Source organism: Nerophis ophidion, linkage group LG03 (genome assembly GCF_033978795.1).
Source record: "Nerophis ophidion isolate RoL-2023_Sa linkage group LG03, RoL_Noph_v1.0, whole genome shotgun sequence".
NCBI lineage: Eukaryota > Metazoa > Chordata > Actinopteri > Syngnathiformes > Syngnathidae > Nerophis > Nerophis ophidion.
In genome coordinates this window covers 61,030,403-61,045,910 of record NC_084613.1, presented here as the reverse complement: position 1 = coordinate 61,045,910, position 15,508 = coordinate 61,030,403, and the positions used below count along the sequence as shown (strand labels likewise).

Here is a 15,508-nt window from a genome sequence, read left to right as displayed (position 1 = left end):
ACCCCCTGTGAACATTTTATTTATTCAAGTACCCCCTAATCAAAGCAAAGCATTTTTGTTTGAAAAAAAGAGATAAAGAAGTAAAATAAAGCACTATGTCATCAGTTTCTAATTTATTAAATCGTATAACAGTGCAAAATATTGCTCATTTGTAGTGGTCTTTCTTGAACTATTTGGACAATTTTTTTTTTAAATAACTAAAAACTTGTTGAAAAGTAAACAAGTGATTTAATTATAAATAAAAATTTCTACACATAGAAGTAATCATCAACTTAAAGTGCCCTCTTTGGGGATTGTATTAGAGATCCATCTGGATTCATGAACTTCATTCTTAACATTTCTTCACAAAAAAAATAAATCTTTAACATCAATATTTATGGAACATGTCCACAAAAAATCTAGCTGTCAACACTGAATATTGCATTGTTGCATTTCTTTTCACATTTTATGAACTGACATTTATATTTTGTTGAAGTATTATTCAATAAATATATTTATAAAGGATTTTTGAATTGTTGCTATTTTTTAGAATATTTTTGAAAAATCCCACGTATCCCTTAGCATACCTTAAAGTACCCCCAGGGGTACGCGTACCCCCATTTGAGAACCACTGGTCTAGATAATGTTTCTATATTGCAGAAAAGGTTTTCCAAATTATAGATTTGCTTGTTTAACATTGCAAAACCCCACAGGTAATAGCATGATAGCATGAATGTGGATGGAAATGAGTATTTTCATGGGCATGTAATGCAGGTAGAACACGCAAAAACCTAATTTGAATAGGGCAGGCTGAACCACTTCTGCACCTGTGATCAGTTGTACAGTAGATCACACGCAACACACCCACTAATAATACACACAATTTCATAGCGGCACACACTGTAGAACACATGGTATTTTGATCTTAGTAGATTAGTCCCTATATGTATATTGGGGTTGTCCCTATCTGATATTGTTATCAGTCCAATATTGTAGTCTTACTCTCGGATTATAGACGTGCATCTGAAATCTCTGATATTAGCTCTGATGCAAGCAGTCCTACAGCGTGTTCTATAGCCAGTTAACTTCTAAATGTCTTCCAATAAGCACATAAGGTTGGTCTTTTTTTGTATTTTAGTGATGTCATTTAGAAAAAGTAAACATGTTAGGCTATAGGCTACTAGGACCTTGCAGCTACAAAACAGCTAAGCAAACAATAGCACAAAAGCTAGACATGAGGGTTTTTAATTAAACATTATTGCAGTCTAAAACACCTCGTGTCAATATAAACAAATGTAAAATAATTATAGTCACATATTACCTACGGATACAATGTCATGATCACAAACCTGATTCATCCAATGAGTCCTCTTTTAAAAACGATGCTTTCAGTCCAATGGTTCCGCCAGATTTAACTGGCTTGATCTTCTCCTGTAATAAAGAGGTGAACGTTCTTGTTGGAATGCAACATCTGTCCGGCTCGCTGCGCACCAGTGATGGCGGAGAGTTTGTGGGCATCGAAGCGGGAGTACAGGGCTGTGCACGTCCAGCTGGTTACTTCTCCCTGACCACCCGCCGCCAACATGTTACACACCTCACTGTAGAAGTGCGGGAAGGAGGGCAGCCCGTAAAATACCAAGTTTTGAATTCCTTTGATAACGTATCTGAAATTAAAAAGAGAAGCTGTCAAATTATTTGTTTCAACATGTCATATATAGATTTAATGGTATTGTAGACACCGCAGTTTTGCAGTTTTGAAGTCTTGACAATATTGATGAGTGACGATATAAACAAAAACTTGCTGAGGGTAGTAGTTTTTAGTGAATTTAGTGTTGGCCGGGTCTGATAATAAACTGTCATCCAAGCAACGTTATCATGGATGACCCTGCTTATTTCAGCAAGACAATATTAAGCCACGTGTTACAACAGCGTTGCTTCGTAGTAAAAGAGTGCAGTCCAGACCTGTTTCCCATCAAAAATATGTGACGTATTATGAAGCGTAAAATCGACAGCGGAGATCCCGAACTGTTGAACGACTGAGGCTCTACATAAAACAAGAATTGGAAATAATTACACTTTCAAAGCTTCAACAATTACTGTCCTCAGTTCCCAAACGTTTATTGAGTGTTGTTAAAAGAAAAAGTAATGTAACAGTGGTGAACATGCCCTTTCCCAACCACTTTGGCATGTGTTGCAGCCATGAAATTCTAAGTTAATTATTATTTGCAAAAAAAAAAAAAATTTTATGAGTTTGAACATCAAATATGTTGTCTTTGTAGCACATTCAATTGAATATTGGATTGAAAAGGATTTGCAAATCATTGTATTCCCTTTATATTTACATCTAACAATTTCCTAACTCATATGGTAATGGGGTTTGTATTTACATAATGAAAAGTAAATTGTTAGTTAAAATTTTCATTTTCCAGACTGATATTAAAATGTCCACCGTAGAGGACACTGTTTCTCAGAATGTAAAGGTTGAAAGACACTAAAGTTTGAGAGGCGCTCTTTTTTCAAATTGACTCATTACTCATCAAGCTGAGTACAGCAGCAGAGCACACTTCCTCACTTAACAATAATAGTGAGGCGCGCCACATTCGGTCGGACAGCGTTAACAAAATAAAGGTTTCAAAAAAGCACTTTACACATGCATAAATATACTTACAACACTTATTGATACATTTACACAATTATACTTTGACCTAAAATACTGGTCAAATTTGTCCAAAGATGTATTGCACCAATAAATGTGAGGATGTTTAAATCTGATTAACAAATATTTTATTACTTTCTTTTTCATGCAAAAAGCATGGACTGTATGGTGGTAAAATAAGTGTGAGGCAAAAAAGCGGAATTAAAAACAAAATTGAATTTTAATGTTTTTATAGTGCCAATTTTATTTAAATGTATTGTTTATTATATTCTTTTTTTTACTTTTTTATTTGTTACAGAATTATATCTTTTTTTTTTAAACTACCTGTACATTCTGGGCTATAAGCCGCTGCTTTTTTCTTACAATTTGAACCCTGCGGCTTTTAAGACGGTGCAGATAATTTATGGATTTTTCTCCTATAATAGCCATAATAAAAATAGTTTAAAAAAAACAACAAGCAAATACACTGAGAAAGTGTTTTATTGTTATTGCTGTGGCATCATCTTATGTACGAGTTCGCTCATTGCAGGTGTCCTTCCATTTACGGGTAGTGCTTTATTTTTTTCTCAACTGCGTTTCCGTGTTTGTCATCCAGTCGTGCAAAGCGTTTTGAAGATGCTGTATTCTTATTTTGGCAATCAGAGCAACGTTTGTAAGGTCTACAACATAGCTAAAAGGGTTTATACTTATGAAACCGTCCCATGTGTGATGTCTGTAGGAGTGTTTTCATGCATATTTGTACGTGCTATTGTAATGTAATGACGCTAGAGTCGTTAGCATGAGCTAAAATACTAACACTCTTAGAAGTGTGTGTTAGTTTTATTAAGTTGCAATGACATTTTTTTGTATTGTTTGAGTTTCAAAAATTCTTCAGTAAATCTACGAAGACGTTACCGTGGAGTTATTGAGTCTTCTGCAGCTAGTGGGTGCATGACAATAACTTCTGTTTTGTTTGATCAGTGTTATAGGCACCATTTGGAAACAATAGGTGCATAAATAACCATTTACAGAAAATATTTGTGTAAAAACTAATTTCACAATGTATATATCTGCGGCTTATAGTCCAGTGCAGCTAATATATATGGAAAAAAACATTTTTTTCTTCTAAAATGTCGTGGGTCTGGAAAATACGTGTGTGTATGTATGTATGTATATACAAATAATAGTGATTATTATTTTTGCTATAATCGTCCAGCCCTACAGTAATAAATATTATTGGAACATTTGAGCATTATGCTTGTGTTCAATTACAGTAACATCCTAAACATTCCTGAGACTATATTTTAAGCACTAACATTTTGGACGTATACCACAATATCATAATACCATGATATCGTACCGAGAGATTTTGATACCATTACACTCCTAATGTCTGATAAATGCTGTATAGACTTGATTAAAATGTGAGTATTTAGTTTATTTTGGTCCCTTACAGTTTTTAACGGCCAAGAATACGGTGGAACCTCAATTTATGAACCACCGACTCAATAAAAATATGCTTTGGTGTACGAACCAAGTCTTCGTGCACCTGCAGGACAGCAATTTTGTGCCCAGCAGCACATTTGTTGTGGGCAGGCTGAAAACTCTGCAGTTATCACTGCTCATTCAGTCCGCATGGGGCTCCTGTTAGCTTATGTGCTACTCTGAGTGCTATTTAGGTGTTTGTCTAAGTTTTTTTTGTTTGTTTTTTAACTTTTTTTATTGCTACGTGATACTCCAAAGGGAAAGTAAACAATAATACCACTTGGAGGATGTCACTAGCTCTGGGTTTTACCAAATTATTATACATTCAAGGTATTCCGTTTGTTATAATTATCTATAATTGGCTGCCATATTGTGTAAAAACATATTTACTTTTACTCTTAATGTAAATTTGATTTTTTCTAACTGCAAATGCTTCATCACATCATTGATTAAAACTTGGTAAACCGGAGGACTTTTTGGTTTCCACTTAATCAAAATTATTGTTCCTGCTAATAGCGTCACAAAACATTGCATTCTTCTGGTCAATTGTTAAAGAGTTCCACAGCAGCTGACCCAACCCCAAACAAAGCAATAACTGGATGAGGTTTGATATGTTTCTGGAAAATCTCAGACACACTTTGAAATACATTGATTCAGTAGTTGGCCATCCTTGTACAAGTCTAGAAGATACAGTATGTGCCAGTAAGGCCGGTGCCTGTCCAGAAGGCTCACATAGTGGGTTCACAGCAGGGAACATTTGGCAGTTTTAACTTTGACAAATTAAGTTTGTGTAAAATCTTGAACAGTATCAGTCCATGTCTGATACATATAAATGAAGAGTGTACCCGATCCTGAACTTTTGTCCATTGATTTCCTGAAATTTCCACTGCCAGGTCCTCATGCCAAGCCTTATTTAAATGTTCAAGTGTGGCTGTACAGTACATTTGTGAAATATTGTTATAAATCTTAGATATAAACCCTTTTTGCAGAGGCACTGAATTCATGACACACTTGGGGGGGGCTGTTCCGGGTAGGACAGGAACCTTTCTTCATCAAATTTCGGATTTGCAAATATTTGAAAAAAATCACTATTACGTCTGCCAAATGTATCTTGCAACTTACGAAATGAACATTTTTAATTAGTAAATAGATGTTGTATGGATTGTAGGGGTGTGGGAAAAAAATCGATTTGAATACTAATAGCGATTCTCATGTGCGATTCAGAATCGTTTCTCGTTTAAAAAAAAATCTATTTAAATTTTTTTTTTTTTTAATCAATCCAACAAAACATTACACAGCAATACCATAACAATGCAATCCAATTTCAAAACCAAACCTGACCCAGCAACACCCAGAACTGCAATAAACAAAGCAATTGAAAGGAGACAAAAACACGACACAGAACAAACCAAAAGTAGTGAAACAAAAATGAATATCATCAACAACAGTATCAATATTAGTTATAATTTCAGCATAGCAGTGATTAAAAATCCCTCATTGACATTATCATTAGACATTTATAAAAAAAAAAAAAAAAGAACAATAGTGTCGCAGTGGCTTACACTTGCATCGCATCTCATAAGCTTGACAACACAGTGTGTCCAATGTTTTCACAAATCTAAAATAAGTCGTATTTTTGGTTCGTTTAATAGTTAAAACAAATTTAGATTATTGAAATCAGTTGATAAAACATTGTCCTTTACAATTATAAAAACTTTTTAAAAAAAAACATCTACTACTCTGCTAGCATGTCAGCAGACTGGGGTAGATCCTGCTGAAATCCTATGTATTGAATGAATACAGAATCGTTGTGAATTAGAAAAATATCGTTTTTGAATCGAAAATCGTGTTGAATCAAAAAAAAACATCGATATGTAATCGAATCGCGTCCCCAAGAATCGATATTGAATCGAATCGTGGGACACCCAAAGATTCGCAGGCCTAATGGATTGTATTCCTTTTAGTTGCCATTGATTAAATGTAGAGTTTGACAGTGAAGGAGTAAATGTATGATTGTTACTAAGTGGGGTGTGTACTGAAGATTTTTTCCAATTAAAGTGATTTCTTATCTGAGTCCAAACTGGATGTTTAAGAATAATTTGAAAAATAAGTAATGCTGAATTTATAAGAGCTTTTAGGTAAGTGGGGGAACAACTCTGATTTTCCAACCCTGCCCAGTCAGCCCCCTGCCTATGACACCAAAAAGAAAGACAAGGTATATTGCTAGACCAATAATATGAATGAAAACAAGGCAACCCCATACCTCCTGTTGTTTTCTGGTCCCTGTAAAAAGTTTTTTTAATTCCCGGAGTCTTATTCCATATACATTTAGATATTAAAAAATCCCATTTCTTGAAAAATGTTTTGGTAATAAGGATTGGAATGCACTAAAAAAAGGATAAAAAAAAAACTTGGGTAGAATATTCATTTTGATTATGTTGATTTGACCTGCTAAAGAAATTGGAAAGTTAGCCCACCTATCCAGGTCCTGTACTGTCTGATTATATAGTTTTGAAAAGTTATGTTTAAAAAGACTTAAATTTTCTTGGGTTATATTAATTCTTAAATACTTAAATTTTTTCTGAAATTGCAAATGGGTAGGATGTGAAAGAGTTAATGTTCTGTCATGCTCCTATATTTATCGGGAATAGTGTGTTCTTTGATGAATTTAGTTTGTATCCTGAGATAGCTCCAAAATCTGATCTTATGGACATTATAATTGGCAACGATGTTAAAGGTTTGGATATATACAGTAGTAATCATCCGAATACATCAACACTTGGTGTTCAGTCTTTCCTCTTTTTATTTCTGCATATTCCTTTGCTTTGTGTAGTGAAACCGCAATAGTTTCGATGGCTAATGCAAATAACTGTGGTGATGAGGGACAACCCTGTCTTGTAGAGCTACTATTGTTTGTCTGTAAGGAGGCCTGAGGTTTAGGATATAATAATCGAAAAATGGTAAAAATCTGGTACCGAATCCGAACCTCGACAGAGCCGAGAAGAGGTAGTCCCACTCGACCCTGTCAAAGATATCAATATCTCTGGGAATTTGCTATTTGTATCCTGAGTGTATATATTATGAAGTAGCCTCCTGACATTGAAAAACAATTGTTTAACTTTTATGAATCCAGTTTGATCCTCAAAAATTATTATTGTAACGATACCTTCCAAACGTGTAGGTAACATTTTGGCAAGAATCTTAACATCCAGTAAGCACACTGGCCTGTATAAACCGTGTTTAGCAGATCTTTCTCTTTCTTATAAATTGAGGAGATACTGGCGTGATAAAAAGTCTTTGGTAGACAGCCTTTAATCAATGCTTCATTAAATACTTCTAACAATTTAGGTCCATCCATCCATCCATTTCCTACCGCTTATTCCCTTTCGGGGTCGCGGGGGGCACTGGCGCCTATCTCAGCTACAATCGGGCGGAAGGCGGGGTACACCCTGGACAAGTCGCTAGTCATAAGTTGTTTTTTAAATGCTTTATAGAATTCTGTGGTGTATCCGTCTGAGCCTGGCGCCTTGGAGCTTAGCATGCTTTGTATTGCTTTTTGCATTTTCTCTTTTTTAATGGGATTTTCTAACTGTTCATTCTTAGAGTTTATTTTTGGGATGTTCCATTTATCAAATGAGTGACCATTTAACGTTGGGTCTGCTTTAGATTCTGAGGAGTATGAATTAATATAAAAACTTCTACAAGTATCATTAATCACCACTGGATCTATCGTATTTTGTCCCGATTGTTCTTTTTTCTGTATTTAATCCTGTTGCTGGCGCCTGTTCCCTTATTTGATGTGCTAATATTTTTCCAGCTTTTTCCCCGTATTCATAATGTTTGGGTAAGAAGTTTTGTTGTTTCTGTAGTATACAGTAAGTTGAGCTCTGTTTGAAGATATAATTTTCGTTCATGCAAGTCTGGTGAAGGGTAGATTGAGTTTTTTTAATCCAAATCTGCTATTTTCTTTATAAATTAATTTTCTTTGTCTCTATGTTGTTTATTAATTAAGCTGCTCCATTAAATTATGTCATCTCATGTATGCTTTTAAAACCTCCCATAGTGTAGATATTGATATTTCTGCTGTGTCATTGGTTGATAAATATAAATCAATTTAATCCAAAGAAGTTCAATAGTTCTTAAAAAAATATGCAATTGAAAGTAGAAAGGCACTATACAAGTACAACCCATTTATCATTTGGATATACTGTATTTTCTGCACTATAAGGCACACCGGATTATAAGGTACACCTTCGATAAATGGCCTATTTTAAAACTTTGTTCATATATAAGGCACACCGCATTATGAGGTGCATAGAATAGATGCTACAGTAGAGGCTGGGGTTACATTATGCATCCTTTAGATGGAGCTGCGCTAAAGGGAATGTCAACAAAACAGTCGGATAGGTCAGTCAAACTTTATTAATAGATTACAAACCAGAGTTCTGACAACTCCGTTCACTCCCAAAATGAATAAACAGCTTTTTTATTATTTTCCCTGATTCAATGAAACGTAAAAAACAGTCTGATACTGTTACGGTAAATCAAAAGTTAAAGCAAACGCAATATAGTAGCACTCGAAATAGTGCAGCGCAATAATATATCAATAACTCAATGTTGCTCAAACGATAATATCACAACACAACACACAAAATAAACATGTAAAGCTCACTTTAAGCTATTCCTCATCCACGAATCCCTCAAATTCTTCTTCTTCAGTGTTCGAAACAAACAGTTGGGCGAATACGGCATCCAACATCGTCGAAGTCGTCGATAAACAAGTCAGTGTTGCTGCTGTTAATGTTAAATTCTCTCGCTGCTTCTAATGTTAAATTCTCTCGCTAATGCTCTATTCCCGTGTTCTACTATGTGACTGATCGCCTTGAGTTTAAACTCTGCACAGAAATGGCACGCCTCCCGCAGTCATGTATCCCAGCATGCACCGCGCGCTTCTTCTTCTACAGGGGAAAATAAGGTTGGCGGCTGCTTACCGTAGTTGCGAGACCTCTTGTGGCATGTTTAATTCGGACACTGAAGAAGAAGAATTCGAGGGATTCGTGGATGAGGAATACCTTAATAAAGTAAGCTTTACATGTTTATTTTGTGTGTTGTGTTGTGTGACATTAAAGTTTGAGCAACGTTGAGTTACTGATATAATGTTATTGCTTTGCACTATTTCGAGACATTGTTAATGGAGTCAGTGTCACTGCTGTTGTCTAGCAGTTCAGTGACAATTCCTGCTTTCTGAAATCATGTCTCTTAATAGGAGCCATTTTGGGGTCTTTACAGACAGAAACGGCACACCTCCCGCAGTCATATATCCCAGCATGCACCGCGCGCTTCTTCAATGGGGGAAAATAAGGTCGGCGGCTGTAGAAGAAGAAAAAGCGCACTTGCGAGATCATCATCCATCCATTTCTACCGCTTTTTGTGGCTCAATATTGGTCCATATATAAGGCGCCACGGATTATAAGGGGCACTGTCAGCTTTTGAGAAAATTTGAGGTTTTTAGGTGCGCCTTATAGTGCGGAAAATATGGTATATCCGACAGCAAGCAACTATCAAACAGCCATGTTCTAGATGCATGTTTATATCCAAGAGTCAACTGGAGAGCTACAGGACTATGATCAGAGAGTACTATTGTTCCGTATTCACAGGTCATCAAGGGGCAGGAGGGATCCCTACATTTGCGGTCCCTTCCAAGGTTTCTCATTGTCCCATTGGGTTGAATTTTTTCCTGCCCTGTCGGGGATCAGAGCTGTACATATTTTTGTGGTTTGTGCAGCCCTTTGAGGCATTTGTGATTAAAGGGGATATAAATAAACTTTGATTCATTGATGTTTCATTAGCCAGCTAAACGAAATTATATCTATGAAAATGAGTGGGAAACATGGAAGCTATTCAGGCTGCTGTGGCCTGACTCCTGATAAACACCAGAAAATAGATGAAAGTAGACAATATAACCATTAATAACGAGGTAAGCTCTATAAGGAAATTTGAATGACTTATTCACATCCAAAAACTCACGTTTATATTAAAAAAAGCACTAACCTTTTGTAGAAGTGAAAGCGTTCTGTGTAGAGCATGAACTGCTTATCTCCATTCACGAAAAAGTGCCTTGCTCGATTCACTTCCGATTTACTGGAATACTCGCACACGCTCGCAAAGTTCATCTCCTGTTTCTTCATGTAGTTGCGCAGTCGAACGTAGTCGAAGTAAGAGGGGATGTAGACCAGCGTGTGCGACATAACCGAGTCTCTGTACTGAGGCAGCACTTTGTCAACAAAGTACTGAAACCTACAGGGAGGGCAAAAAATGTTTCATATATTAGAATGTGTTCATCTAATTGACAAAACCCAGATGGAATAATAAAAATTACAACTGAAGTGTCCCAATATTCTTTCACTTTCGATACTGATATTGGAGCCTTAAGTGTTTGTCGACACCAATATTAAACCAATATGATATCACAGGAAGTAAGTACGTTTAAAGGCCTACTGAAACGATATTTTCTTATTTAAACGGGGATAGCAGGTCCATTCTATGTGCCATACTTGATCATTTCGCGATATTGCCATATTTTTGCTGAAAGGATTTAGTAGAGAACATCGACGATAAAGTTCGCAACTTTTGGTCGCTAATAAAAAAGCCTTGCCTGTACGAGAAGTAGCAGACGATATGCGCGTGACGTCACGGGTTGTGGAGTTCCTCACATCTGAATATTGTTTACAATCATGGCCACCAGCAGCGAGAGCGATTCGGACCGAGAAAGCGACGATTTCCCCATTAATTTGAGCCAGAATGAAAGATTTGTGGATGAGGAAAGTGAGAGTGAAGGACTAGAAAAAAATAAAAATAAATAAAGGACAAGAGGGCAGCGAGGAAGATAGGGAGGATGCTGTGAGAGGCGCCGTGGGGGTGGCAGGACCAGTCGGCCAGGCCCAACCAAAACAAGGGATAGAGCCATATCGCTTTGAACCCGACGCTGACGTGACGGTCAGGACGACGCATATTGATGCTGAAGTAGCACACGACATAGATCGCCTTCAGAATACAGAACGGTAAAATGTTTTTTTATTAATACACATAATACACTGTACTTTGTGTGTGTGGTTCAATCCAACCGTGTTCGCTTGACCGCTCTGTTCCATATTAAAGCTTGACTGTCATCTTTCAGGAATGTAAACAATGAAACACTGGCTGTGTTTGTGTTGCTAAAGGCGGCCGCAATACACCGCTTCCCACCTACAGCTTTCTTTTTTGACGTCTCCATTATTCATTGAACAAATTACAAAAGATTCAGCAACACAGATGTCCATAATACTGTGGTATTATGCGATGAAAAGAGACAACTTATAGCTGTGAAGGGGGCTGGAACAAAATGTCCTCTACAATGCGTGACGTCACGCGCACGCGTCATCATACCGAGACGTTTTAGCATGATAATTCCGCGCGAAATTTAAAATTGCAATTCAGTAAACTAAACTGGCCGTATTGGCATGTGTTGCAATGTTAATATTTCATCATTGATATATAAACTATCAGACTGCGTGGTCGGTAGTAGTGGGTTTCAGTAGGCCTTTAAGGTTTTGTATTGTGACTAATAGAAAATGTTTGATCAAGTGGAATTACTCAGAACAACAGGAGGTGTGAAAAACACAAACCTTTATGGCAGATTTATGCTTTTGAATTGGAGTGGTAATTCAGAATTGTGTATAAAGAAAGCATGGCCAACTAAACGAAAGGCACCATTTTTGCTACCAAGGTTGTGTGCGGCTATGCCAGGATGCAGGCCATTGCTGTCATTTTGACGTTATTATTTTGGTTTATTTCAGCAGAAAAACTATGTCTATATACAGTTCTAAATATGCTTCAGCTCATAAACTTAAATAACATGTTTTTTGATCAAATTACAATTTTACGGCCGTATTTGGTGCACTCTGCTGCTGCATCTATGCAGTGGTTAGTGACCAGCAGGCTCTATAACACGCACCCGACGGCGTAAGAAATGCAACAAAATTACACAAAACGACCAAAATCTCTGTTCGCAGCAGAGTGTGAAACGACTGGGATGAGAATCAGCACCTCCAAGTCAGAGTGCATGGTTCTCGCCCGGGAAAGGGTGGAGTGCCATCTCCAGGTTGGGGAGGAGATCTTGACCCAAGCGGAGGAGTTCAAGTACCTCAGAGTCTTGGTCACGAGTGAGGGAAGAGTGGATCGTGAGATCGACAGGCGGATCGGTGCGGCGTCTTCAGTAATGTGGACGCTGTATCAATCAGTTGTGGTGAAGAAATTTACTGGTCGATCAACATTCCCATCCTCACCTATGGTCATAAGCTTTGGGTTGTAAGCGAAAAGACAAGATAACGGGTACAAACGGCCGAAATGAGTTTCCTCTGCCGGGTGGCGGGTCTCTCCCTTAGAGATAGGGTAAGAAGCTCTGTCATCTGGGAGGAACTCAGAGTAAAGCCGCTGCTCCTCCACATTGAGGAGTCAGATGAGGTGGTTCGGAGATCTGGTCAGGGTGCCACCCGAACGCCTCCCTAGGGAGGTGTTTAAGGCACGTCCGACAGGCAGGTGGCCACGGGGAAGACCCAGAAGACATTGGGAAGACTGTCTACCGGCTGGCCTGGGAACACCTCGGGGATCGAGGAGCTGGACAAAGTGGCTGGGGAGAGGGAAGTCTGGGCTTCTCTGCTTAGTGTGCTGCCCCCGCAACCCGACCTCAAATAAGCAGAAGAAAATGCATGGATGGATGGGTTTTGCATCATAGATTCCTTTTAAAATGCATTAATTGGAAATGGCTATCAAAGACTTTTCCACCAAAAAATCATCAGGTACTGAACGGTGGCCGATTGATTGGTACATCCCTAATTATTGTCACAACTATCCATCCATTCATCCATCTTTTCCGCTGATTTATAGTCGGGTTGCAGGGGCAGCAGCTTAAGCAGAAAAGCCCAGACTTCCCTCTTCCCAGCTACTTTGTCCAGCTCTTCCCGGGGGGATCCTGAGACATGTCCAGGCCAGTTGGGAGACGAGCAGCAGCTTTACTTTTGAGTTTGTCACAAATTACAAAGCTTCTCACCCTATCTCTAAGGGAGAGCCCCGGCACCCAACGGAGGAAACTCATTACAGTCGTTTGTACCCATGACTTTATCCTTTCGGTCAAACCCAAAGCTCATGACCATAGGTGAAGGTAGGAACGTAGTTCGACCGATAAATTGAGAGCTTTGCCATCTGATTAAGCATCTTTTTCACCGCGACAAATCCATACAGTGTACGGATCACTGCGGGCGACACACCGATCCGCCTGTTGATCTCACTCTTCGCTCCCAAGTGATCAAGACCCCAAGGTACGTGAACTCTTCTACTTGGGGCAGGATATAAGACATATACACCACCATACAAAAAACTTATTTGTGCCATTAATGATATTATTAGCTTTTTGTTTGCAAAAAAATAATAGTGCGACTAGTGAATTAGTGGTATAACAACATTGAGCATCACAAATGACATTACCGTGCATCGTGGTTTATGAAGCTATCAGAGGAGAACATCTGGAAGACGTGGGGCAGCTGGACCAGCACCTGGCAGATGGAACCTGTTTTGGGGATGTTCTTAACAGAAACCTGAGGAAGGAAATTCCAGAGCATATGTAATCGCATACACACAGTTCAAAGGAGAATATACTGGGGACATAACGATACCGTGGTATTGCGATTAAAATGGTTTTACAATAAAACCGTGACGTGTGATTGTATCAAAGAAAAACTTGGTGAATTTAGTTTTTTTTCTGAGGCTTTAGAGTTGGCCGGGTCTGAAATTTTTTCCCAGAATCGGCACAGCGTGGTACCGCTGTGAAGAAGGAAGTGAAGTGTCATAGTAGATACAAGAATTGCTTGGATTTACATGACGCCATGCCCAGCTCATTAAATATGTATGATGGTTAACATCTGTTCTCACTGTGTAGTAGGTGCCATTTGACCTTTCCTGAAGAAAATGCCCTATGTTTGCATTGTTTTTGGCTGTACGTACAGTCTAAATCGCAAAAATGATGAACGTTTCTTCAGAGTTCCTGAAGAGGTAATTAGGAAGTAGGGGTCTAACGGTGCGTGTATTTGTATTGAAGCGTTTTGGTACGGAGGTTTCGGTTCGGAGGTGTACCAAATGAGTTTCCACACAGACTTATTAAGTAGCGTACCGCTACACACAAAAAAGTTGGAAACCTCCATGCTTTTCCAAGTTTTAATCTGTGTTGTAATGTACAATGACGTCTGGCGCACTAGATAGTTCGATATGTCTGGGAACTCCACCGACTTCTTTTTTTTTTTTGATAAAGTATAGTCATCAAATCCATTGCAGTGTTAGATTTTTTTTGCAGGAAGATCTAGGTCCCTTGCACACCGAGAGTTTGCGAGCTGCTTGCTCCAACGGCCACTTTGGCTTGGTTGACCACCACTGTTTTTTCATGTGACGTGACGGAATATAAGCAATTGTTTTTTGTGGAGATTTCCTGAAAATGTTATCAAAATCCACTCATAACTTTTTGAGGTGTGTTGTTAACAAACACAAACAAACCCTGGAAAAAACATAACATCTTTGGTGGAGGTCAGAAAGTCTGCTTTCTACAAACGCCGTTTCCATCTGAGTTGGGAAATTGTGTTAGATGTAAATAACGGAATACAATGATTTGCAAATCCTTTTCAACCCCTATTCAATTGAATGCACTACAAACACAAGATATTTGATGTTCAAACTTATAAACTTTATTTTTTTTTGCAAATAATTAACTTAGAATTTCATGGCTGCAGCACGTGGTAAAGTAGTTGGGAAAGGGCATGTTAACCACTGTGTTACATCACCTTTTTTTTTAACACTCAATAAACGTTAGGGAACTGAGGAAACTAATTGTTGAAGCTTTGAAAGTGGAATTCTTTCCCATTCCTGTTTTATGTAGAGCTTCAGTCGTTCAATAGTCGGGGTCTTCGCTGTCGTATTTTACGCTTCATAATGCGCCACACATTTTCGATGGGAGACAGGTATGGACTGCACTCTTTTTTTACGAAGCCACGCTGTTGTAACACGTGCTGAATGTGGCTTGGCATTGTCTTGCTGAAATAAACAGGGGCGTCCATGAAAAAGACGACACTTAGATGGCAGCATATGTTGTTCCAAAACCAGTATGTACCTTTCAGTATTATTTGTGCCTTCACAGATGTGTAAATTACCCATGCCTTGGGCACGAATGCACCACCATACCATCACAGATGCTGGCTTTTGAACTTTGCGTCGATAGCAGTCTGGATGGTTCGCTTCCCCTTTGGTCTGAAGGACACGATGTCAAATATTTCCAAAAACAATTTGAAATGTGGACTCGTCAGACCACAGAACACTTTTCCACTTTGC

At 38.3% G+C, this 15,508-nt stretch overlaps 1 protein-coding gene across 2 annotated transcripts in view; it reads right to left on the bottom strand.

The window, feature by feature from the left end:
- Nucleotides 1-98: 98 nt before the first annotated feature.
- The window catches only part of utp25 (UTP25 small subunit processor component), a 32,474-nt gene continuing 17,064 nt past the window's right edge, over nucleotides 99-15,508 (bottom strand). For both annotated transcript variants that reach the window (XM_061895756.1, XM_061895757.1), the window contains 3 exons: nucleotides 13,622-13,731; nucleotides 10,151-10,396; nucleotides 99-1,643 (listed from right to left, as the gene is read on the bottom strand). In XM_061895756.1, the coding sequence (XP_061751740.1) occupies nucleotides 1,391-1,643; nucleotides 10,151-10,396; nucleotides 13,622-13,731 (609 nt within the window). In that variant the 3' untranslated portion in view covers nucleotides 99-1,390. The remainder of the gene's footprint in view (nucleotides 1,644-10,150; nucleotides 10,397-13,621; nucleotides 13,732-15,508) is intronic.